Source organism: Lissotriton helveticus, chromosome 6 (genome assembly GCF_964261635.1).
Source record: "Lissotriton helveticus chromosome 6, aLisHel1.1, whole genome shotgun sequence".
Lineage (NCBI taxonomy): Eukaryota > Metazoa > Chordata > Amphibia > Caudata > Salamandridae > Lissotriton > Lissotriton helveticus.
This window is the reverse complement of record NC_136067.1, coordinates 1443371625-1443398914: the sequence shown is the minus strand read 5'-3', so window position 1 is coordinate 1443398914 and position 27290 is coordinate 1443371625. Positions and strand designations below refer to the sequence as shown.

Sequence of the window (27290 nt, the reverse complement as noted above, 5' to 3'; positions counted from 1 at the left end):
TTTCAGACAATAAAAAAAGCAGCCCGTTAATTAACTATGCACTACTGAAGCAGATGGACCTGAACGAGACAAGGATTCCCAGTTACCGGACGCATTCATTTTATGCCGAGAGAATCATGCAAAACGAATGCATACACTTTGGGGCCCAAGTAACGCGGAGGTCAAGGCTCTATCAATTTCCATTATATTAGAAGTCTTTATCCTTCAATAAAATCTCATCCCACAAAATATTTGCATAACCCCGCACATACGCAGCGGCAAGCAACAAAATGCCACTTGCATAATCACAGATTCTCATCCAAAAAGAGACAATAAAACAATACCACACTATATTATGCTCCGATCTGCGCACTTTAATAATATCGCATCAACGCCTCAATTCATTTTAATAAAATCAGCCACTGTTGGCACAGATTCCACTGAATGGCTAAGAAAATAATTGTAATGGTGTTTGAGATCTACCTTTTTGTTGGTAATGCACCGCATTATAGTCAATTAAACAGCCATTAATAGCACAATCCTATGCATCTTATGTTCTGTCCCCTGGGATCAAGTAAATAAAATTTCCGGGTGATCTTTAAATATATTACACCAAATTAAATAACTCTACATGAAGAACGTGCAGAAATGCAGCAAATGGAAGAGATAAAATAAAACTGTAAACAGAACAGCGGTGTGCTGAAAGCATCTTGCTTTCTGACGAGTCATTCATTTTCTGTTGCCACTGCTTGCGTGTAGCTCAGGTTTCGGTAAAGTTGCTTGTCGACAGCCACCTGAGGCCGAGAACTACTACTGAAATGAGAAAGCGCAACTCTTCTCACGGAGATGGTGTTTATTTTGTCCGTTGAACCTCCCGTTTCGGCGTAAAGAGGCCGTGTTGTGAAAGGGGGGCTGCGTTGAAAGCCTGTTGAGGTTTTTTTCGCCGTTGTGTTTAATTGCACTTCGTTTCGTGGTGCAGATGTCCTGCTTTGGTGCAGCTCAGAAGAGGAGCTCTCCGATATTACTCAGCTGGTCTGTGGGAATCCTGTTTGTGGTTATCGATGTCATTCTTTGATCTAAAAAAAAAAAAATGAATATAGTTACAAGTGTCTACAAGGGTAATTAGGACAACTGGGACGCCGTAGAAAAATGCCAGTTTGCAGCGTTTAACTATAGTAATAAAACAATTCAAAGCAGGGTTATAGGCTTGAGCATAGTGGAGTGATGCAGTTTGCGCATGGCAAAGTTGGGCATCGCTAGTTTTTGGGCGTTGTCAGAATTGGTTTGCTATATTACTGCAATTAAAATGAACTAATGGTGCAAACTTACATAGCACGAACACTAGCCAACCTGGATGTCTTGGTATTAAAGTAGCCAAATCTACAATCACACTGTAAGACCCCAAAGTCTGGCAAACCTCCAGTAAAACAAAATTGCAGTTTTTATAGCACAAACTTGGCTTGGGGACATTAAAAAGCTTTACAATTAAAACAGACTACGTGATATATATTTCTTCCCTTTTATTTTTTATAAACGGGGCCTGACTCAAATATGGTTCTTCATGTTTCAAGGTCGCTGGCTCTAGACACTAGCTACATATGTCCCCGTAAAATTCACTAGATTCGATCCACAAATAATATAGCATTTTGTTTCACACCTTACGTCGACGACACAAGAACACCTGACCCCCAAACTGGAAACCATTAAAGTGAGAGTCAGCCATTCGGGCCTGTGATGACTTTCTCACCGTTCGGGTGATTGAACCAAGAAGACAAAAAGTGGGCTACCCAGAAAACCTTGCCTTAGGGCTCACAGAGACTAATTTAAAAAGACCCAGTTAGAAACAGAGATTCATTGCAAGAATTCAAGTGCATATTGATGCCCAAATGGTTGACACACTTTGTATTTCTAGCCGGTGAGTAACTAAACCCTTACACTCCCCAAAAAGACTGTATTCGGAAGCCCAAACAAGAAGAAACCACCATCTAGACTACCTGCATACTGATTGTTGGCAGAAGGTGAAGGGTGATATTTTTCTGTTTGGATGCACCCAGCACAAGATTTCCTTCTGAGGAAGCCTAAGTTGCATACTGCTAGCAGAGTCAATAGAAAAATACGCTCTTCACCACGTTTCTGAACAGAGAGTGGGCTGGCCTCCTACTACCATGCCTCAAGTTGTGTCAGAGTTTAATTTAGGAGTTTCTGACCATACAAGTCGCAATGGAGGATATACAGTTTGAACACAGTACACTGAGTTACTGTCCACTTTACTGAACTGCATATTGCCTGCATCAGTATTAAAGGCAAATCATAGGTCTGATAAGCCTGGCTAGTGGCGCTGCGTATATGTTGAAAAAGGTAGACAAGAGGAGTCTTGTGGAAACCCATATTTGATAGTACAGAAGTCAGACGGACGGAGGGCCATTGCCTGCGTCTATCCACCAAGAAAGGATTTCAGCCAGGCTAGTGGCTGCCTTTTAATCTCTACGGCTTCAAGGTGGGTACTCCGAATACAATGGGATCATTGGACAACAAATCCAAGAGAATAAGGATATGTCTTGGTTCGTCTACGTCTCCTATCAACACAGCTTCTGAACTGTGACCGGACTACAATTTAGCTTGAGCTGAAACTACGTTGCTTGATTCAATAAGTGGGTGTCCCTCTCAGTTTAACTATGAAATATAGGGTTACTCTGTAAATACAGATTCATATGAGAAACGAGACAACATTTGGTTTACTCTATTATATACACAGTGCTATTAATTTGGACTTTTGCTTAAAACTCATAAGATGTGAATGCTCAATCAAGGATGTCCAAATCCTCGCAAGTGGTGTTGTATGTTTAGCATACAAGAGATTATTTCTTACTGAATTCCTTGTAAGATTGCTTGAAGAGCTCAGGTGGCATTTCTTTGTGTATTTCGCTTTTTAATTGCAAAACAATCCCTAAATAGGAGTTAGGAGCCTGTACATATCAATTAAATATAAGAAGCAATATACAAGCTGATAGATAAACCTTGACAAGAAATTAACACAGGCAAAGCCAATATGTTGAACACACAAGATGATGGACGGAATGCTGCACAATGGCAAAACATTCACCCCCAGTCACAGATCTGGGTTTAATCCATCGTTATTTTGCTCACCAAGCCACCCCAGTTCAGACATGGCCATATGCAAATCAGTCTTGACCCTGTGCCTCATGGGAACAGTCCAGCCTGAACTGCCAAGCCATGTCTTTCCTGGACCAGAATTAAGCATCCTAGGACCGGTTTCTGGCTATCAGCCGTCTTCAGCCAGGATAGCTTGACTCCAGTGGCGTAGTGAGCAAGGGACCCACGTCTGGACATACCCTTCCCACATAGGGTGAACAGCAAAACACACAAGATGATGGACGGAATGTTGCACAATGGCAAAACATTCACCCCCAGTCAAAGATCTGGGTTTAATCCATTGTTATTTTGCTCACCAAGTCACCCTACTTCAGACATGGCCATATGCAAATCAGTCTTGACCCTGTGCCTCATGGGAGCATTCCAGCCGGAACTGCCAAGCCATGCCTTTCCCAGACCGGATCAAGCATCCTAAAGCCAATATGTTGTTCTTGGAAAGCTGGTGTGATAGTTGAATAGATTTTTAATTCTACTTGATAGCATACACCACAAAAAGAAAAAAATGTCATTGGCTAAACGTGGTGGTCATGTGCTTGCAAGAAATACATTGGAATCTAAACAAGCATTGGAAATGCACTAGGTCTCGCTTTTGATTAAGTGAAAGCCATTTGCTTTGCTATACAATACCATTAGCAAAGCAATTAGCTTTAACTTAATCAAAGGCGAGACCTATTGCATTTTCAATGCTTGTTTCTAATATTCTTTTAGCTCATATTGTTCGCACGATTATGTTGGTTTTTACTGTCACAACTATGTACATTGGGCCTGATTCACAAAGAAAATCCAACGCTTTTTGAAAATGTACACTTTTGAGTAAGTTAAATCCCTTTTGTAATGATAAACAACACTTTGTAGTAACTTACACTTTTGCAATAAATGTACACTATTGTAGTAAATCCAGCACTACGCATGGCCAAACACTGGTACTGCAACTCCCTCTCATAGAAATATTAGAGGTAGGGACTAAAACCCCACAGGAAATGGTTAATTAAATACAATTATTTAAAGAAGCTCAAAATATAAATTAAAGTAAGAACATATATAACAATTGTATATATTTATTATTAATGATAAAATATTTAATATTATTTAAATTACAAATAGGTTGTTCAATACAATATATTGTAACAGTTATGTTTAATTAAAACATTAAAATAAAGTAAAAGGGGATGATCAGGTTACTAAAAAGATCCCTCCATTATGGCTGCCAGGCTCATGCATGCCATTGTAAGTCAAGGTTGTGCACCAATACCAATGGATACATCTAAAATGCGTTGTTCTGATTATGTCAGAGTTCCAGTATAGATTGCCTGGGTCCACCCGGCTCACCAAATGGCCTCCAGGCACCATTGCTCTGCTGCAAAGATGCTCCTCTGATTTGAGGTTGCAGATCTTTGCTCTGATGATCTACATTGTCCACAGTAGTTGCATTTAATAAGACTCCACACACCGTGAACAACAGCCAGTGCAGTGGCATAGCTAGACATTTGGCCGCATTGAAGAGCGGGGTGCTGGCGATTCCTCCGCTTGTCATTGCCGCCTGCTACAGCCGCAATGAAAAGGGGCGGGGGGCACTGTCGATTGATGCCCGAGATCACACCACTGTTGCTACACCACTGAACCAGTAGCATTGTGAACCTCCCACCCCCATCACCGCTTTAGCAGTTTAGGTGGGGAAAACCACTAAAAGTTGATTTACTTTACATTTATCCCTTCATTCTGCAGGGCAACAGATAGAAGTTCGTAAAACACTCTAAGGAAAGAGTGGTGGCTACGGGTGAAGGTTATATGTTGTTAAGTGAGGCAAGTTCATTAAAGTAGAGAGAGAAAGAAATGATGCAAACAAAAAACGGACAGGGAAAGCAACAAACAGTAAATGTGATCAAGTGAAAGGTAAGTAACACAAGCATTTACAATGCAACGGTCTCGCCTTTGCTAAAGTTAGAGCTATTGGCATTGTAAATGACAAGCTTTATTTATGTGTTGGTTTTGAAAACAGATAAATAAATAGCATTGTCATTTACAATGCCAATAGCTTAATCTCTCGCAAATGCGACACCTATTGCATTTGCACACACGCACACACACAGAGCAACACACACACACACAGAGCCATACACACACACAGACACACACAGCCACACACACTGCCACACACAAAACACACACAGCCACAGACACACACACAGAGACTACTTAGGATGGGCATACGTTTGCAAAGAGAACAAGAACACAAAACCTAGTTGCGAGGAGGAAGAAAAGGTGGTGGTATTGGATGGATTGAATGTGATGACACATTAAAACAAGGACCATGTGATCAGGCCATTTTGAAGATTTTCTCCAAGGTACTGCCTTAGGGTTCGGTGAGTGAATATACTCTACTTATTAGAACCTTGGCTCTAGGTTCAAAGGGAATCGCACAATCAAATTCTTTGTGAGGTGCTAAGGTCACTTCCTTAGGCTTCTGAAATACATCTAGTAGTTATCTGGTACCCCCTGTATGACATTAATGGTGGTGAACTCAGTTTTCTTGGCCAGTAGCTCCCAAACTGGGCACCGCAGCACCCCAGTACGCCGCTTAAACCTGCCAGGGGCGCCTTGGTCGCAGTTGCTGAGCATAGCAGTAGATGAATGCCAGGAAGGAATCTTTGCTTCCATACAAATATTTTGACATATAAGGTTTAAAAAATAGTTTCTTTCTACTCACGGTGCTGCGTGCCAAGAGCTCCCAGGTGCTCCTGTATCACTGTCTGCACAATTAATGCCTGCCCCAGGTTAGTCATAGCTCCCTCAGTCAAGGCCTCCCTTTCTGCTGTCTCACAGTGATGATAATAATTAAATCATTGTTTTTATCATAGTTTTCGTGCACTAAGTATATTTGCGTCTGAAGTAATGATGAGCAAAAAAACAGTATTGCATCAACTATTGCAAAACACCGGATTATGTATGAAAATGTTCATGCCGAAATACCGCAAACAGCAATAGAATTTCATCCTAACCCACGACTACAAAATTCACGCAAAGTAGCAGAACCTAGTGGTGCATAACAGTCAAGGGCCAAATATAACCAGGTAGCGCCATGAGTCGGATGGGTGGCATTGTTTTATTTTCCAAACATAGTAAATGTAGCTGTTGTCATCATAGGGCAGTCATATAAGTGACAATTGTTCTCAGGAATTTCCTTTGACTGCATGAATTACGAAAATTGGTGCTGGATTATAACTTGGGCTCTCTGATGCAATAGAAAACTCCACTTAGCGATTTGCGACTGCTGGTTACACTACTGAATAGGGACACCAACAATATTGTGGTACAAGAATATAAAAGAAAGAATATTGAGGGACAAAATATCAAAAGCTAAGTGCATATAGGGAAATATAGATTTACTAACACCCGTGCAGTGCAATGATGCATGAAAATCTGCAACAGGAAATAAAATAGATCAGTGTCATATTTATGATGATATTAACAGTGACACAACATGGCAGTCAGGTATGTACCAAGAATATCGAACCCACACTATCGGTGGAACATAATATCGTGGACAAAATATCGTGGAAAAATATCGGCATGCAAGTAACTCTTGATTTTCTATACCTGACTCCACATATATGTACCTACTCTGTACAAATATTGTCAAGGTACGCATATGTAGAGTTTGGAAACGTAAATCCCATCTCTCAGAGTCCCTCTCACTCATATCTCTGATGCCCAAATCAAGGTGTCTCCTGTGCTTCATTTTCTCCCCTCCCTTGGCTCATTGCTCCAAAGCTCAAAGAAACACTGGCACAGCAAGTATGCCCTGGACTTCTAATGCAGCTGCAGCACCAATGATACCTACAGCTCTATGAAGCAGGCTGTCTACTCTGCCCACACAACAGGGCCATTTTCTTTCCAGGTCAGATGCACAAAGCAGGCTTTCTGCCGCTTTGTGTAAAAAACAACATTAAAAGAGCACATTTAAGCCCCCCCATCCCACCTCCCCTGTTGCTTGGGTCTTGTTCTGTGCACAACAATGGTGAACTGGGCACAAATGCTAGCAAGGAAAATGTACCCCATGTTCTTTTTCATAGTACAACTGCCATAACTGGGGTTCAGTGCCCACTCACAAAGGGTGGGGAGGCTCCTATGCTGGGAAACAGTAGAGAACTAAAGAAGAAATATTCCTTCTTACCAACGTGCCTGCTACCTTAAAGAAATGTAAAAGTGTGCAATGCTTAATCACCAAATATAAAGGCTGATTTGAAGCTAGTGTAGCTTTTAATTAACGGAGTCACTCGGCTTCATGGTGACAAATATTTATTCTTTCTGAGTGATAATATATGTGTCCTCCTTTAAAAAGAGTGCACCCTTTTAATGGACACATAAAAATATTCACACCTGATATCGTCTGAATGCTGATCACTAAACGTATATTTTTAAAGCACTTGTTTGATGTTAAACAGTCTTGTGCAGCAGCCTATTTTATACAGTTTTAAAATAATGGCAGTCACAGTGCTTTCTGTCAAAGATTGGGACGTTGTAGCACTATAAACAAGTCACTATTCCTCACTGTACCAATCAGGATTAATTATAGACTGTCTGGTCACACACTAATACATCTTCAGTGATCACGTTAACCAACTGAGGTTTCATAAGGCAAAAGAGTACATTTCCCTTTGATTAGTGTAACTTGCATTTATTTTTCATTTGAAGTGTGTGCATGTTTTTATATGCAATTACCAGAAGGTGAAAAAAAGCAATACAATGCTGAATGGGTTCTTTTTTTTTTTTAAACAGGTCTTTGACTGACTTCCCACTCACTGACCCTGCCCCATGCCACTCAGTAGTACCATCCTCACACTTGTTTTATGGGCTTTATCTGCTGCATGTAAATGAAGACAGTACAGAAATCATAAACGTACCTTTCGAGCTTCCAGGCTTTCTTCATTTAAACGTAATTGCAGACCCATTTGCATGCCCTCTCTCCCCACTCCCTGAAACACATCCACAGCCACCCAGAGGGGCACGCCCCACAGTTTGAAGTCCTCTGCTGTGGTATTCTCAGTTTACCTGGAGTGTAAATCGCCTGGCATTCTTTAAGGTTTTCTAAGGGGCCACTATTTATGGGAGGGTACTCACTACAGATGATGAACATGCAACATTGAAGGGTATCCCAGCTCTTTAACACATGTTCCACTCCTAATTATGTGAAGGGCGGACTACACCAAAGTCCCCTTATAGTATTGTATTCCTTCAACAACAACCATGTGTTTTTAGTGAATGTCCGGCCTTCAACTTGTCTGTGTACGCGTTTGTAATAAAACGCAATAGGATACTACATGGGGCTTGAGTGTAGTCCATCCTGGCCGTTCTAGTACACTCCTACACACTATGATTCCTATGCAGCAAGTCTGGTTGTGAGATTCCAGATCTCGCTGCTATGGGGAAGACCCTGACGCTTGGTCCACTGTGTGTGACATTGGGCAACTAGTGGGAGCAGATCTTGCCCAACTATGCATTATTACTGCGCAGCTTGGCCCTCGTGGTCGCCAGGAGAGACATTAGACTATGGGGTAGCTTGGAGGTCTCAAGCACGGAGCAATGGTTAGCAAACATGGTCTGGTGTTTGCAGGCAGACAACACAATGTAAGACGCAAGGCTGCTCTCAGAAATGCGAAAAGGTGTGGGGCCCATGGAGAGAATTCTGAAGCATGGACTAAACGTGCAGCAGAAAAAAGGACAGAGGTGGATTTTCCACTCAGTCCTGGTACACGTACCTTTGGGTGGTCTTTCTATATTGGGAGGGGGACGTGAGATTCATACTGTGTATACAACTCCTCCTTTTTACCGGGGTGTCCAGTGTAACCATCTACTGTCTGATGAGAATATGTATTGTGTCCTGGAAACGTTTCGGACCATTATTTCACCCTGTTAAAGTTTTTATGGTTCATAATATTGATGAAAACTTAGAAAGATTTACAATAAAAAAGCAAGGTAGGCCCAGGGTTGAACGAACTACACTTAATTGCACATGCCTCTGGGTAAGAGGGAATGAATGGTGGAATGACCACCCCACTATGAAGAGGATGTTTGGCACCGTGCCAGAGCAGATTGAAAAACGTCTCTTGTAGCCACCTTTGCTTCTGTCGTCTGACCTGCCCTGTTGCACTTCGGGTGATATCCTATCCACGAGTTATGTGTCTTCTAAAGGCTGTCTTGGGTTTGACACCCAAGCTTAGATGCTGCTGAGGCGACAACTGCTGTTGCTCGTGTAGAGTTTGGTGTATCGAGAGGCTCATGGGCTTGTTTACCCTCCCTCTAGAGAAGTTGGGTGCAAGAGCCCAGGTGAGCAAGCCCTGGGTACTCCAGTTTTGTGTGCAAAGTCCCACATGAAAGCGGCATGGGTGCCTAGCTCCAGCTTCTGTGTTTAGGACCGCGTTGTATGTCTCGTGGTTGGTTCATGCTCGGTATGAATGCTCTAGAACAGAAGGAACTCGCGGACATCGCTAGGCGAGGTTTAAGGAGGTAAAGATCGTGTTTGTCTTGGGCTTTTCGCTTTTTAGGGCTTCTTTCGCCTCTCCCCAAAAGTGCTGTACTCAGCCAGGCTGCCTTCTCTGTGCGGCTCACTCACTGCGATATCCAGGAGTGGCGTGACGGGCGTGTGAGTCAGCCAATGTGCAGGCAGCGGTGGGGGCGCCTGAGGGCGGGAGGGAGGCCCACGGTGGGCAGCCCCCTTGCCGAATGCGATCTGTCTGCGTGTGTCCATGCGTAATGAGAGGAGAGCCCTCCGCTCTCTCTCTTCCATTCATTCAGCCCACCCCTGCCTCCAGGGGGCTTCCGCCTCGGATCACGCCTGCGACGGGGGGATGCGCGGAGACCCAAAATAGAAATTAGAAAACAATCGCAGCCTGTGCGCCCAAAAGTCATCGGGCGCGCCTCCCGTGTCACTTACTGATCTGGGATTTTCCTGTTTTTTTCACGCCGATGTTTGCTTTCTTTTTTTCTTTTGAGTTATATATATATTTTTTTGCGAAGCGGCAACGAGAAACCAGTTCTTTGCTTGCTGCTCCTGAGACGCTACACGAAGGCCGCACACTCAAAGTCACGCTGTGCGCGTTTCCACATGCCGTGAGCGTGCACATCTGACATATAGGAATGAAACTCGTCATCGAGAAGCCCATGAAGCCAGCCGGATGATTTGCGGAAATGAGCTAGCGGGGCTCCCGTGGTCATGGAGAGCCCCGCCTGAGCCGCTGACCCTACACACCTGAGGAGGAAAGACCGGCCTGGAGAGCAGCGGGGGAGTCCTGAGTCAGCCTGGTGAGTAGGGGGACTGTTTTTTGGTGCATCAGGCTAGCGAGACAGGAGATGGGCACTTCGAGTGTGTGGGTGCGCGTGTGTGACTGTGTGTGTGTGCGCGCGCGTGAGCAGGTGGGGTGTGTGTATGTGTATGCAGTGTGTGTGTGTGTGCGCGCGTGCGACAGAGGCATGGCTGACTGACTGAGATGTGCACGGCTCGGGAGGCGGAGGGGGTGGGCTGGGCGTGCGCGCCCACGATGGGGTATCGACGCTCGTGCCCCTGTCTGTCTCCCTTCAGAGCTAACTCGGCAGCAATAGATCTCGACGAGACCTAAAAAGTAACCACTGCATATAAACTGAATAATTATGTGAATAAAAGTTACCATTAGTTTTGAATTACTGTAACACGTACACACAAGAATGACTAGAAAAATAAAAAAGTATAAAGAATGGAAAAAGGCATTGGCAAACTCATTTATTGATCCACCATGTCTAGCATCGAAGTTCATTTCTTTTTCTGTGAATATGCATATGTGATCAGGTAAAAAGCTGTCACTCACAGTGCAAGAGGTTCAATGGCCGAAAGAGGGAATGCTGTATGCTATTGCTGTATTCTATTGCTGTATTCTATTGTGGGGGGATGCAAAATATGAATGGTGGCTGAATATACCATAGATAAAGAGGGCCCTTAAGACTCTTATTCCCAAATAATATACTTCAATTTTATTTTTTGATGCTCTCATTTTTTCAACTCTTGTATATTCTTATCACCTTTACTCGTTTATTTTTTGTGCTGGCACTTGCAGGGTACCAATTTAAGAGATCTAATTTTTTCCCTGCAGGTAATACTCATTCTGCAGGATTCACAACGTGTTTCTGCCACCTGTCCGAGAAAGGTGTTTCTCTAATTGTTTACACTTTTTGTTTTGTGCCCGATTATGAATGTTATTTTATTCAGTATTCTTTGTATCTGTCATTATCTATTGGTTCGCTGACTTGTTGATTTTACTCTTTCTATGATTTCTATTATTTCTTCAGTGAGACCTCCGACTTCGGTCTCAGGATCCCCCTCTCCCCTGCAGTTCCGCTATGCTCTGCGTCGCCTGGCAGCCCTACCGTTGCAGGGTTTAAGATTACCCTGATCTGGTTATTTTTCGCTATGTGCCTCTTAATTGCTTTATATTGTGCCTTACTGTTGGTTAATTTCTTGCTTTGTGCCTCACTGTTTTGTTTCTTTTTCCCCCTCCCCCCCCCGTCTGCCCCGCGCTCTGTGCTTCTTAATTGCTTTTTATTGTGCCTTACTGTTGGTTAATTTCTTGTATTGTGCCACTGTTTGGTTCCTTTCTTCCCCTTTTCCCTGTGTTTCCCTCCGTTTGCCTCATGCTCCTGCAGCCGCATCGACCCATGACCCCTCCCCCTGACTGCCCGCTCCCGCCTCCCAGCTGCACCTCCCTCCCCCTTCCGCCACATAATGGCGGCCGCGCACAGCAGGCGTGCCGAAGGCAAGCCCATCCACGACCAGACCGGGGCCAGGAACCCTGGATCTCCGGTACCCCGCCGATATGACTCCGCGGCACTCCACACACTCAACCCCGGAAGACTCACCTATTGCGAAAGATCCTTGCCCATCACCACCCATGGACAGTTCTCGTGCAGAGACTGCCGCAGATCTTTCACCGTCGACAAATCCAACCCAACCGCCAAAGGCTTGTGCTCCCTCCATCGACACGCCGTAGAGATCTGGGACTTGATAGACTCTCTCGCTTGCCATCGCTTTCTTCACAGAAACTTGGACCTACGCCACCTCTGGCCCGACATCGCCATTGCCATCCACGATGACTGCAAGATCCAGAGAAAGGACCGGCCCTACTGTCCAGGAAGAGAACTTGCCACCGCACAGAAGACCCCTCTCAGACTCCACAGCCAGCACGAGTGACCCCCACTCCAACACCGAACACCTCCACTTCGAGATCTAGACCAACCCCAGGACCACGCTACGCGGCACCCTCATCCACAGACCACCGGGCCCTCGCACCCCGTCCGCAACTACCATTGTCAAACTTGCCGCACTCCATCACCTCTAAGGACTACATCCTACTCGGGGACCTGAATTTCCACCTCAACAACCGTGACTACCCCGACTCCACCACTCTCCTCGACAACCTTGGACTGAAGCAGCTGGTCAACACGCCCATGCACAAGGTTGAACACACCCTCGACCCTATCTTCGCGGGTGGGACAAACATCAGCTTCAGCCACACCACCCAGCCCAGCTGGACGGACCACCACTGCGTCCGTTTCACCTTCAACACCACCACTGCACCCAAGCCTCCCCACCCACACCCGCAACAAAGGAACTGGAGCAAGGTCGCTGAGGAACTCTTCAACACCACCCTCCTCCAAACCGCCCCCCGCCCCTCCCCAGCGCCTCTACCGACACCAACTCCACAGCCAGGGAATTCCTCCTCCGCCGCCCCGCCAAACAAAGCTCCACACGGAACTACAACAAGCCAGACGCTCCTGCAGACGCCTAGAAAAAAACTGGGGAAACTAAAAAACAAAGGAAGCACGGAACAATCACAGGATCGCCCTGAAGGACTACCACCAGCGCATAAGAGACACCAAACGGATCTTCATAAGTGACAAAGTCCTGACCAACGCGACAAACGCCAAGGAACTGTTCAACCCCCCTCAGCGTAGCCACGGACGTCACACCTTCCCAAAAACTCTGCGACAAGCTCAGCTCCTACTTCAATCTGAAGATCAAGGTCCTCTACGAGAACTTCAACAAACAGACGCCGGACACCCCCCCCCTCGCCCTCAAGCCATCCATCAGGCCCTGGAATCCTGCCACCATAGAACACATCACCGCTACCATGAAGAAAAAACACTCGGGAGCCCCAACAGACCCCTGCCCACCGCACATATCCTACAGGACGGACCATCAATGCCTCCTTCAGGTCTGGCATCTTCCCAGATGACTGGAAGAATGCGGAGATTAAACCCCTCCTCAAGAAACCAACGGCCGACCCAACGGACCTGAAGAACAACCAGCCCATCTTTCTCCTCCCCATCGCTGCCAAAGTCACAGAGACTCGTAAACACCCAACTGACCACCTTCATCGAAGAGAATTCCATCCTGGATGCCTCCCAGTCTGGATTCCGCAGCAACCATAGCACAGAGACCGCCCTCTTCGCCGCAACGGACGACATCCGCATGCTACTCGACCAGGGACACACCGCGGCACTCATCCTTCTGGACCTCTCCACAGCCGTCGACACCGTTTCACATCGCACACTCGCAGCCAGACTTCATGACGCGGGGATACAAGGGACCGCCCTCTACTGGATACAATCCTTCCTCTCCGGCCGAACCCAGAGAATCAGACACCCTCCCTTCCTCTCCGAACCCACGGATATCATCTGCGGAGTACCCCAAGGATCATCGCTCAGCCCCACACTCTTCAACATCTACATGGCCCCCTTCGTCAACATTGTCAGACAGCATGGGCTCAGCATTGTATCCTACGCCGACGACACCCAGCTCATCCTTTCACTCATGAAGAAGCCAGAAGACACCAGACTCTGTTTCCAGGAAGGAATGAAGAATGTGGCAGCCTGGATGAGACAGCGCTGTTTGAAGCCCAACTCTGAGAAGACCAAGATCCTCATCTTCAGACCCTGCACCTCCGCTTGGGACAACACATGGTGGCCCACCTCCCTCTGGAGCCCACCCACCCCCACAGACCACGCACGAAACCTTATCATCCTCGACACCTCCCTCTCCATGAACCGCCAGAACAACGTCGTCGCCTCCACCAGTTTCAACTGCCTACGCATCCTCCGTAAGAATTTCAAATGGACCCCCCCCCCCCCCCCCGACTGCAGAAGAACCGTCACATTCACACTCATAACCAGCAGACTGGACTACAGCAACACCCTATACGCCGGTATCAACAGAACCCTTCTACACAAACTCCAAACCATCCAGAACTTAGCAGCCCGACTCATCCTCGGGACACCCCATCACGAACACATGACCCAACATCTACGAGACCTCCACTGGCTCTCCATCAAGAAGAGGGTCACCTACAAACTCCTCACCCACGCCTACAAATCACACAACATCGGACCCAAATACCTCAACAAAAGATTATTCTTCCACGCTCCCAAGAGGAACCTCCGATCCGCCGACCTCGCCCTGGCAGAGGTCCCCCACATATGCAGAAACAGAACAGGTGGGAGAGCCTTCTCCCACATCGCAGCTAAGACCTGGAACAAGCTCTCTGTGAACATCAGAACAAGACCCTCACGGGTGAGTAGCGCACTATAGAACACGATAGATTGATTGATATTAAATGGGTGCAATTTTATTTTTGCTTTCCTACTTTTCCGTGAAGTATACATGATCCACTCGTTCCTTTTCTTAATTTCTAAGATTACCATTTCCTTTGCTGATAATGAACAGCCTATAGTTTTTCTGGCTCTTCTATTAATTTCAATGAAGCATCTGTAAACCAGACAGTTGCTAGAGGGCAGTAAGCATTTTCCATAGACAACAAGTTATTCCGCTACCTCAGTGACCACTCCAGCAGCTATGGTCGAGCCACTGTAGCGCAGCATGAATCGCCCAAGTTCCTTAAAGTCTTTGTACAGTTCGAGAGCTAAAGGCCGCTGGGTCTGTAGTTCGATTAGAGCATTCTGGCCTTTGGTCAAGCACCTGTAAAAGGAAACACACAAGATTTAGTTTAAGGGTAACACGTAAACCAGCCTTTGAGTCAACAACTTTTGATCTTTCATTTTAATATAACTTGTAGAAAGAAAAGAGATTACCTAGTGGTTAATGATTACATACTTACTTTTTTACTATTAATCCTCATTGCTACAGTATTAACAATATAGAAAGCTACTTTCTTAGAGAGGAGTACAGATAATACACTATTTCATTTATAAAACCTGCAGCAAGGTTGGACTAGGAGAGGCAGCTCTCAGCACTCCACTATGACAGCATATTTCAGAAGTTAATTTTCATTTAATAAGAGAGACTAGCATACTAATACAGGAAGACATGGTCCATAACAGAAGTGCTGAGTGGATCAGGTCGAAAATTATGTTGAGCAGGCAAATTAGTAAGTAATTTGGGGACATAAATACAAAACACTGGTGGCAAAATACTAGTCAGATATTGTGACCAGTGTAACATTTTGTGAATTGACCTTTGTACAAATAGGTTCGTTCACAAAAGTTTGAATCTTAGTGTGTCGCTGTTAGGAGCAAGCCACAAATTGAGACTCACTAACATTGGTGACCATCAGAGGGATGGTGGTTCGCTGGGTTCAGAAGACCACCACGTCTGAGATTCTCTTATAACTTTATCATATAAAATAAAAAAAATATATATGTGTATAAATGTATACATTTTTTTTTTTAATGAAGACAGTTTTCCTTAAGGGGACAAAGGGCTGTGGTTTGGTCAACAAATAACATATATCATAATGACTCCCTTTTTGGAAGGGACGTTCTATACACACCCTTTGCAAATAGTGATTAGTTAAGCCCTTCTTAACCTATTTTGTGATTTGGTAACCTACTATCAAATCGCAAAATAGTACATTCTAAAAAAAATATTTAGTGGTTGCAAACCCTGTGATCTAGTGAATAATAGGCTTTGCGATCGCTAATAAAGTGTGAAAAGACACAAAGAACTGTAACTTTAACTTGTCACAAGGTGATAAGGTAACATGCCATGTATGGCAACATTAATATTTAAAAAAAAACATTAATATTTAAGTCACTAATCACTCTGCATACACAGCACTTAAATAAACATACACCTTGCTAAACCCAAATATATGCCAGCCAACAGTAGGTGTAATGACACACTGAAAATGGGCGTCCCTCCCTAGTGCCATCTCCTGTTAACTTGCCAGATTACATTTTTAATAACCGATGATCAGTATTAACTTTGCTCCTTTGTACAATATCTGTACCAACTGCTGCAGAGCAGTGTGCCTGGAGCATACACCAATGTGAATGGAGAAAAACTACTTACCCTAGGTAACTATCTTTATCTACTTGGAGATTTTTCACCTTTTGAATGGTATAGAGTCAAAATATCGAGATTTTATTATCGAGTAGACATAATATCGAGTACAAAATATAGAATGGACATAATATCGACTAGACATAATATAGACTTCCAAAATATATACTTGAAAATTTTAATATCGAATAAAATGGACAATATATCGAATCAAAAATATAGAATGGACATAATATCGACTAGACATAATATAGACAACAAAAATATCGAATTTTAGGTAAGTTAATATTAATTTTTTTTGTGTAATATAATTCTGTAGCGGGTTGTGGGTTTATAGGGGAATAGGGGGGGGGGAAGTAATTTAATTATAATTAATTAAATATGTTAATTAATTAATTGGTATTTATTTTGAATTGTTAATTAATTTTTAATTGATAAATAATTAATTCTTAATTGATAATTAATTTTAATTAATTGTTTAATTGACAATTATGTGAATAATATTATTTTATTTTCTGTAGTCTGTTGTGGGTTTATAGTGGAATAGGGTGGGTAGCAATTTAATTTTAATTAAATATGTTAATTAATTAATTGATTGGTATTTATTTTTAATACATTTTCAATGAATTTTTAATTGGTAATTAATTAATTGTTGATGATTAATTAATAACTATGTGAATAATATTATTTTATTTGTAGTAGCGGGTTGTGGGTTTATAGGGGAATAGGGTGGGAATAGGGTGGAAAGTAATTTAATAAAATTAATTAAACATGATAATTGATTAATTGGTATTTATTTTAAATACATAATTAATTTGTAATTGGTAATTAATTCTTAATTGGTAATTACAATGTATTAATTGATTAATTTATAATTATGTGACTTAGATTAATTTATTTTCACTAGAGTGGGGATATTAAAATGTACCCCTATGCTATCCAACGCTTTCCTTACTGTTGCACTCTCTGGAGTGGGAATAGTAATTTTTACCACTACGCTATCCAACGCTTTCCCTACTGTTGCACTCTTTGGAGTGGGAATAGTAATTTTTACCCCTACGCTATCCAACCCTTTCCCTACTGTTGCACTCGCTAGAGTTGGAATACTAATTTTTACCCCTACACTATCCAACGCTTTCCCTACTGTTGCACTCTCTGGAGTGGGAATAGTAATTTTTACCCCTACGCTATCCAACCCTTTCCCTACTGTTGCACTCGCTAGAGTTGGAATAGTAATTTTTACCCCTACGCTATCCAATGCTTTCCCTACTGTTGCACTCTCTGGAGTGGGAATAGTAATTTTTACCCCTACGCTATCCAACCCTTTCCCTACTGTTGCACTCGCTAGAGTTGGAATAGTAATTTTTACCCCTACGCTATCCAACGCTTTCTCTACTGTTGCACTCTCTGGAGTGGGAATAGTAATTTTTACCCCTAAGCTATCCAACGCTTTCCCTACTGTTGCACTCTCTGGAGTGGGAATAGTAATTTTTACCCCTACGCTATCCAACCCTTTCCCTATTGTTGCACTCGCAAGAGTTAGAATAGTAATTTTTACCCCAACGCCATCCAACGCTTTCCCTACTGTTGCACTCTCTGGAGTAGGAATAGTAATTTTTACCCCTACGCTATCCAATGCTTTCCCTACTGTTGCACTCTCTGGAGTGGGAATAGTAATTTGTACCCCTACGCTATCCAACGCTTTCTCTACTGTTGCACTCGCTGGAATTGGAATATTAATTTTTACCCCTACGCCATCCAATGCTTTCCCTACTGTTGCACTCTCTGGAGTGGGAATAGTAATTTTTACCCCTACGCTATCCAACGTTTTCCCTACTGTTGCACTCGCTGGAGTGGGAATAGTAATTTTTACCCCTACGCTATCCAACGCTTTCTCTACTGTTGCACTCTTTGGAGCGGGAATAGCAATTTTAACCCCTACGCTATCCAACGCTTTCCCTACTGTTGCACTCTCTGGAGTGGGAATAGTAATTTTTACCCCTGCGCTATCCAACTCTTTCCCTACTGTCGCACTCTTTGGAGTTGGAATAGTAATTTTCACCCCTACGCTATCCAACGCTTTCCCTACTGTCGCACTCTTTGGAGTGGGAATAGTAATTTTTACCCCTACGCTATCCAACGCTTTCCCTACTGTTGCACTCTCTGGAGTGGGAATAGTAATTTTTACCCCTACGCTATCCAACGCTTTCTCTACTGCTGCACTCTCTGGAGTGGGAATAGTAATTTTTACCCCTACGCTATCCAACGCTTTCCCTACTGTTGCACTCGCTGGAGTTGGAATAGTAATTTTTACCCCTGCGCTATCCAATGCTTTTCCTACTGTTGCACTCACTGGAGTTGGAATAGTAAATTTAAATCTCTCGCTATCCTACGGAAAAAATATTGTATATGTTTTGTTAATAATATGTATATGTGTATATATATATATATATATATATATATATATATATATATATATATATATATTTATTTATATTTACTCCCAAAGGGATCCTTTGTTCGCCATCTAGCCCTCCACAGCGGGTGCTCTGCGTTTGTGGCCGGATCCTGGCCACCAATTCAATTTACTCCACAAATGACACGGCACTCCAGATCTGGTTGCTAAAGGTATTATTTATTCATACCAAACCAAACACCAACTCAACCTTTTTTAAACGCATTTCAGCCTCACAGGCTTTTTTCACGGTTAGTGAGTCCCTTTTTGCTTTTGGTCATTACATTGTATACTTTTATAATTGTTACTGTTAATCTACATTCTTTAGTACTAAACCCATTACGCTAAATACCTTGAACCATCAAGAAATAATACTGCGCCAGTGATACAAATTGTGTACCATACCATTGAACCATAGCGCTATAAATCCAAAAACTAACAAACTACAAAGAATGTAGATCAACAGTAACAATTATAAAAGTATACAATGTAATGACCAAAATGAAACCGCTCACACATAGTCCTTTTGATATTATTATTTAAATGTGTTTGAATTGTTCAAATTGCATAAAGTTTTGGTTTGAAATTCACTAAAGTCACTACAAGTCCCATAATGCCTCATTGTGGCAGATATGGGTATAAATAGTGAAAGCAAAAAGGGACTCACTAACCGTGAAAAAAGCCTGTGAGGCTGAAACGCGTTTAAAAAGGTTGAGTTGGTGTTTGGTTTGGTATGAATAAATAATACCATTAGCAACCAGATCTGGAGTGCCGTGTCATTTGTGGAGTAAATATATATATATATATATATATATATATATATATATATATGTTTTAATTTTTTTTTAAAGTTACAATAATTATTTATTAATTTTAAGTTTATTTAAGTATTTTAAGTATGTTTAAATTTGTTATATTTATTATTATAGTACTTTAAAATTACTTTTAAGATATTTAAAAAAAAAGATATTTTGACTGTCTATATTTTTTCCTATCGATATTTTGGAGTCGATATTTTTGTACTTACCTTTTTGTAGATAGGAAGTCGATATTCTGCCATTCTATATTTTTACCTCGATATTTTGACTGTCGATATTCTGTCAGGGATCCCTTTTGAATCCTCCCAGGTGAGGAACTGGAAATCTTGCAAAGGCTCATCAGAATTGACAGAAGACATTATATTGATTCAGCCAAGTCTCTGGAACCACCTCCAGATGCGACACCACTGAGCCATGTAAGACAGTAGCCATCGAACGCATTGGTGTCCGTGCCAGTCCTTTTTGGGTTTCGCCTGCCGAAGGCTGCGCTCTGCGCAGCTTTTCAGCGCAGGTGAAATCCTATGTCGACAATAAGGAGTTCTGGAACGTCCCCCGGCTCTCATTGGCTAGCTCCATAAATGGAGGCTAGCCATTGAGTGCCGGATCTGTCCGTCAAGGCCGGACCAGATTCGGGGGCGTTCCTGAGATTTTTTCCCTGGGCGGAGTTACGTTTTTTCCCGTTCCCTCCCCTTTCACTGAAAGTGAATTCAGATGCGCTGTCCATTCCCGCCCCCTCCGTGTGCCTTTCCGCCCCCCCCTCGCTGTCCTGTGCACGTTTCCCGCCGTCCGTGTCCTCTCCCGCCCCCTCCCGCCGTCCGTGTCCTCTCCCGCCCCCTCCCGCCGTCCGTGTCCTCTCCCGCCCCCTCCCGCCCCCTCCCGCCGTCTGTGTCCTCTCCCGCCCCCTCCCGCCGTCCGTGTCCTCTCCCGCCCCCTCCCCTTCTCAATTCAAAGTTAAGGCGCGGCTGATTTTTTTCGGGTTTGCCCATGATCCCCAGTCACGTCTAGATTTGGAGCACAGCACAGCCAGGGACATGCATTAGAGCGCGGCACGCCCCAGTCCCGCAGGGTCGCACTCCTAGATAGTGTTAGAGTGAATCAGGGCTAATCAAGGTTCGTGGGTCTGGCAATGTACTTTATGTTCATGAGCTTTGGGGATGAACATCTCACCGTCGTAGCGCCCCCTGGTCATAACCTGATGTGCTCACCAGCCCTCAGTCGCACGTAGTCACTGCGGCCTCAAAAAGCACAACTCGCCACAGCACCGGAGCCCCACCAATGGTCACGTAGGGCGATGTGCTCCTAGATTATGTCCCGCAGAGAGGCCCAAGCTACAGCTGTATCTGGCTGTTCTCACTCTGCATGCAGACGCAGCGCAGGCCGGCCTCGTACCCCAAACTCCTCCAGGGCGCTCGGTTGCAGCGTAGTCAGCAGTATATGGGGCACCATGCAGCTCACCCTTGTTGGTGCCTCCAGCCTCAGAGCTCGGAAGTCGTCGACAGTGCCGCGGGATACGCAGCCGCGACCTACAGCTCGTCCGTGTCCTCTCCCGCCCCCTCCCGCCGTCCGTGTCCTCTCGGTAAAGTTGGAGACGAGGTCATGTGTCACGACTAAGCAAGGGTTGCCGGAGGCCGCTGATCAGGTAAGCAGCATTTTTTAATATTTATCCCGTTCCCGACCCCCCCCCTCCCACTCTTCGTGTGCCCGTTCCCGCCCCTGCCCCCCCCCCCATCCCCGTGTGTTCGTTCCCGCCCCCCCCCCCTCCCGCTCTCCATGTGTTCGTTCCCTGGGATTTGAAGTTTCGATGTTTCCATTACACATTAAGGCCTTAGATGCTCCATTATGGTATGTAAGGCAGGGCTGACCGGAAATGCTGCATAAGACCTATGTGACTGAGGCGATTTGTTATCAGCCGTGGGCGTTAACTAAACAAACGTCTGCATTCTGGTAGATGTAGTTCAGGTTCAAGCCAGCCAATTGAACAATCACTGCATGAACAAGGAAGAAAGGAAAGGGCACGGAGTCACCTGGTCACCTATGAAAGCTTCACACGGGGCAAGGGCAGCGATGTTTGTAGTCACCCCATCACAAGGATGAAACGCTGCACATGCCCCACCCAGAGTGAATCAGTGACAAAACTACTGCAAGTTTTAGGATTAGTAAGCATTTAAAATATGAGACTCGTAGCACTATGCAGCCATCAGTATAGCCTGGCTGCGCTATCTGCCTTGTGCCAGGCTAGGCTGACATATAACCCGGGGTCTCCAAGGACACCATGTTAATGTCCTTGCTTTGCTAGAAGTACCTAATGCACTCTAAGGGATGTACTCGTGGGTCTTTACAGATGAAGCAATTGAACGAACACACTAACCACTTTGTAAAATGAAATCTCAAGCCTGTCACCTGGTGTCTGAAATGACATCCAGTTGTCTGTTATATTACCTTTTTTTTAGTTCTACTGCGCACCAATCGATAAAACCTGAGTGACTAGAGTGCACCTTTTACCAACCTCTTCGTAGGAAACTGATTCCCTCCACCTCACCACAACCTCCTAGTATCACACAGTAACAAGCATTTACAATGCAACGGTTTCGCCTTTGGAAATGTTAAAGCTATTTGCAATGTAAATGACAATGCCATTTATTTATCTGTTTTCAGAACCAACACATAAATACAAATGTTGTCATTTACAATGCCAATAGCTCAAACTTTTCCAAAGGCGAAACCGTTGCATTGTAAATGCTTGTTTTCCCATGGTGCCAGAGGCAACGAGACTGACAATGACTGACTGAATGATGGTGTATGTTACACACAAAACCAAAATGGGACTGCCTTACCAAACCCATAAAACCTAATCTCACAATTCGGGCTGCTGGTGAGGAAATCTGCAGGTTCACAGACAATTCACCAGAAAAGGTTATTTACTACCAATCCATTGGCGGCTAGTAGGGAATGGGGGTGGCGCGAACGACAGATGCACGGGGGGTGGGGATGTGGGGGAGGGAATGAAAATATATTTGAATTGGCTGCATCTCTCCTCCGCTTCTATACTCTTCCTAACTCTAGTCCAGAAGAAGCTGCAGGAAGCACACAGGTACCCCCAAAGCCAATTACAACGCAGCAATGATAGCAGTGCACACCACTCCTTCTGCAGCCTGTCATCGCGATGGCCCCGTCCCCAAAACTCAGCCCGGCCCATAGAACTTTAAAAATAAAACAATAATAAACCCATTTTATTATAGTTTTATTTTTCAAGTTGTGAGGCTGGCAGGGGGAAGCGAAGCTTCTCAGCCAGAGCGGAGGAGCCTCAGCTGCTGTATATGCTATGTGGAAACCAAATCATTCTCAGACTGGATGGACATAATGTGGCACGGGGCAACTTTCTACAAGGTTAAAAGACAGTGGCTTAGTGGACGGCAATGAATTACCCAATATTAAATTCTGACAACTGAGGTTTTGACCATATGGGGTGTCTCCCTCTTACTGGACTACTAACTGGTAGCCTGATGTTCTTGGCCAGTGTCCAACGCACGTCTGGGTCAATCAAAATCTCAGGGTCATATTCCCATAAACCTCTCTTTTCTCTCCAATATTAGCAAGGTTGACTATTTGTTTTTACTACCTGAAGTTAGTTTGGAAAATTCTACCCTACAGTCCTAGACCTACATACTATTCAAGCAGTAGTGGGATCTCAATTTTATTGTTCCGATGCATTACATATTGGCCTCCCATCCTCTGCATTGCAGCACCTACAGCTGGAGTAAATTTGTACAGCTCGTCTTCTTTTGTGTATAGCACAGAAGGGCAATCTTTCTGGACATCTACAAGCTTTACATTGGCTACCTATAGATAAAAGCACCATATTTAAACGCTTGGGTGTCGCTTTCAGATTGATACAAGACTGTGGGACTGAGGTAATTAAGCGGATTTTATATTGGTATTTCTTAATCTTATGCTCTTAATCTACTCATCGGCTTCAGATTAATAAAATAGAAGAAAAGAAAATTACAAGAAAGTAGATCCGTCGCTTGTTAAGTAGACACCATATGGAACTCTCTTCTCTTGAGAAGAGAAACCAATTAGCAGAGCTTTAGAAAGCAGCTTAAATCAAGAGTGTTCACACAACATATCATATTACTCATGAGTTTACCAATCAGCACCAGGACACATTTGGCTAAATACTCACTTAGCAAGTATAATAAATAGAGAAATAAAAACATATAACATAACATGTGTATTTGTAAGGCACACATTCACCCATAGGTCTCTTGGCGCTGAATAACAGATGGTTATTGTTACCCAACTCAATGGTACTCATTTTATCGAACTCAGATGGATGAAAGGCTGAGTGGACCCGCCGGGATTTGAACCAGGCCTTTAATTAAATTGTTAAGCGTACTGTGTTTCTGAAATCTATTTCTATAGAAAGCCTAGCAAGCGTATGCTGATGCACCATTTGGGCATACATAAAGTCATGAACACACTATAATGTAATTATTATAAAAATTTAATTTCATGTTGGGAGCTGTACTGAATGAAACACTTACTTAGGCTTTTTCTTTACGACCTCGCCCGTACTCTTGTGTAGGACACTTACTAACTTTCTTATTGTGGCAGGTTCGCTTATTGTCTGATAGTGTAAAAGCACCTGTATAGAAAGACAATGACCGAAAACACCGAATGAGATATTGCAACTGTGTGAAACAAGTAAACTAGAACAGAACCTAAAACAATAAGGAGAATTCTTAGTTAACAAGCAAAGTAGACTGCTGATTTGTTGAAGATGCAGCTAGTAATCACAGTGTAAAGAAAGTTGAGCTGACATACACAACAACACAATAGGAGTGATTTCACAAACTCTAGCAGCAGGTGTTTATGGACAGTTTCCTCGATATTAAGTACTTCTTTGAGCAACAGAATGAATGCTGCAAATTTCCAAACACAACTTGATGCCTTCGTCTAGCTAATTAAAAACAATGCGCCATGAAAGGCAACTCAATGGCATCGTGACACTAAACTTGGTATTACAACCCGCTTCACATTACATTAAAGCAAATGACCGCCATGTGCTTTTCTGATCTTGCTAACTAGAATATCATGTTTTCATACACCACAGAATAATTTTGCGGAAAAAAAATACACCAAGAGGTCGATATATTTAGCCACAAAAAATATGCATTGCTGTTGGGATAATGTGTCTAATATAACATATCGCTCCCCACCCCCTTGTCTAGTGTAGTTTTCCAGGGGATGAGAAATCAATCATTCTAGCTCCAACACTTCCTATTCAAAGAGTGAAGACTCCCTCCTCCTCAACTAGGACAGTAAGAGTGGGCTCGGGAAAAGTTGCAATTTTTCGTGCCTGGGAGTACAGCTAACTCTAGTACATGTGTTTGTGCAGACATTTCTAGTACCTGTGAATGTTGCCATGTATAGTGTCTTGGCCTGCAAATAGCTGTAGTGCTTGTAACAACAACCATCTCTATTGGTCAATTGTTAGGCCATATATATTGTCTGTATGGTAACGGTGAATGTTGGCTTTCAGTACATTCTTCTCAAGTGCCAGAGAGGGTTGTGGCCCCCAGTGGGCCGTGGCCTCCAGAGCCTGAGAATGCATGGACATGTAGCATCTACAAGTTCAGGGATTTCTGGGGTACAGAAACTCATTAGTGGCTGAGAAGGATTATACCTCGGGTATAAAAAAAAAATAGTGAATCATACATTTGCCAATATAACGTAAATACAACCGAACTAAAATGACCTTCAGAAATCCAGATGCCTCATTCTGAGGGCTACAGAGTGTAACAGCAAGTAGCTAGTGTACTCTTTCATGGAACTAGGAATTGTAAACCTTTTACCAGTGATGCAGAAGTAGTAAGACGACCGTGGCATAGTGTTACGCATTTCAGCTGTGGATGTGCACACTGAATTCAAATATCCTTTCCTGAAAAAGATTTTTTTTTAACACAGAACTACGTCAGCTTTCCTCCCCAGTGTTGGTAAAGCATTATATGATGTGACAAAAACCAGCCAACTACTGATATTTTAAGGGTGCTACTTCTCTTCTCTTAACCCCTTCACTGCGGCGGCTATTCCGCCGCAGTGCTAAGGGGGCGGGGCGGCCGCGCGGCGGCTGCATGCTGGTGACGGAACCGCTCCGTCACCAGCGTCGGTTGAGCTATGCTGGTGACGGAGCGGTTCCGTCATGGCCCGCCCCGCTCAATAGAACCCTCAGCGCAGGCGCGGAATTCGCGCCACGCATGAGCGTTCTATTCAGCGGGGCGGGCCATGACGGAACCGCTCCGTCATCAGCACAGCGCACCCGCAGCTGATGACGGAGCGGTTCCGTCATCAGCGTGCAAGGGGTTAAGAAATAAGTGTACCTCTTATCTTAGCAGAGAAGGACAGTCAGGAGACTGTTGAGGCAGTAAGTTTGCAAACTGTGTGAGTATTTTTGTGTGGCACAAATATTCCCATCTTCTCTTTATTCTATACTAGCAGCCCGTCCCGACGTTGTCCGGGTATGAATTGCTGCCGGCCAGTAGTATATTGTTTTGTAGTATTTCGTTTTGATAGCATTTCTTAGTTGTGACAGGCCTGTGAAACGCTCCGATTCACCGTGCACTGCTGATGCACTTAGGAGTGCGCGTTCAGTAGTGTGTGAACTTGAGTTTCCCTTCTTTATTTTTCCTTGCAATATTATATAGCGCAAACTCGACAACATGGCATGAGCACAATTTACATTACAGGTGAACACATTCATTTGTGGTAGGCACGGGGAGACAAAGCGATTTGCCTGCAATCACAGGATGTTGAGCTGATGCCGAGATTCGAACGTAGCTCCCCAGCTCTAAAGTTCGCAATTCTAGAACTTGTGGCGGGAGGTGTGTCTAAAAGTGTATGTCGTGCTGGCCATCAACGAGAGAGACCTGTGCATTTTTCAAATCGGTGGTGAAAAAATATGAGTATGTTGCTGGAGATGTGGGCCGCCGTGCCACCAATGTACTTACCGGGGAGGGTAAACATCCATTATTCCGCAACTTTCTTTCCACATACCATCACTCCGCATACTTTCATTACGAAAGTACCATGACTCAGCAATGCCATTATAACGCATGGCATTACATTTTATATGCTTTACCACGCATACATTTACAACTAAATTTGTTGTAAATGCATGAATGGTAAAAGCATGTTTTTTTTTAATGTTTGGATAAGGTAAGTATGGGTATAGGGGTATATGTTTTGAGGTACTGAGGTATATGTTTTGGGGTGTTTGGGTATTTTAAGGGTTCAGATATAGTTTTGGGTTATGGGGTACAGGGGTAGTTTTAGGGTTTAGGGATAGGTATGGGTTTTGGGGTACAGGGGTATTTTTAGGATTCAGGGCTAGGTTTGGGTTTTGGGGTACAGGGGTATTTTAGGGTTCAGGGGTAGGTTTGGGTTTTGGGGTACAGGGGTATTTTTAGGGTTCAGGGGTGGTTTTGGGGTACAGGGGTATTTTAAGGGTTCAGGGCTAGGTTTGGGTTTTGGGGTACAGGGG

General features: G+C 43.9%; 1 protein-coding gene across 2 annotated transcripts in view; it reads right to left on the bottom strand.

The window, feature by feature from the left end:
- Positions 1–332: 332 nt before the first annotated feature.
- The window catches only part of HBS1L (HBS1 like translational GTPase), a 520713-nt gene continuing 493755 nt past the window's right edge, over positions 333–27290 (bottom strand). Inside the window, exons 15-17 of one of the 2 annotated variants that reach the window (XM_078649243.1) lie at positions 24295–24395; positions 15010–15154; positions 333–1055 (exon numbers count right to left, since the gene is read on the bottom strand). In XM_078649243.1, coding sequence (XP_078505369.1) covers positions 1044–1055; positions 15010–15154; positions 24295–24395 — 258 coding nt within the window. In that variant the 3' untranslated portion in view covers positions 333–1043. Of the gene's footprint in view, positions 1056–14997; positions 15155–24294; positions 24396–27290 lie in introns of those variants that run through there. The other variant, XM_078649244.1, reaches the window with a different exon arrangement.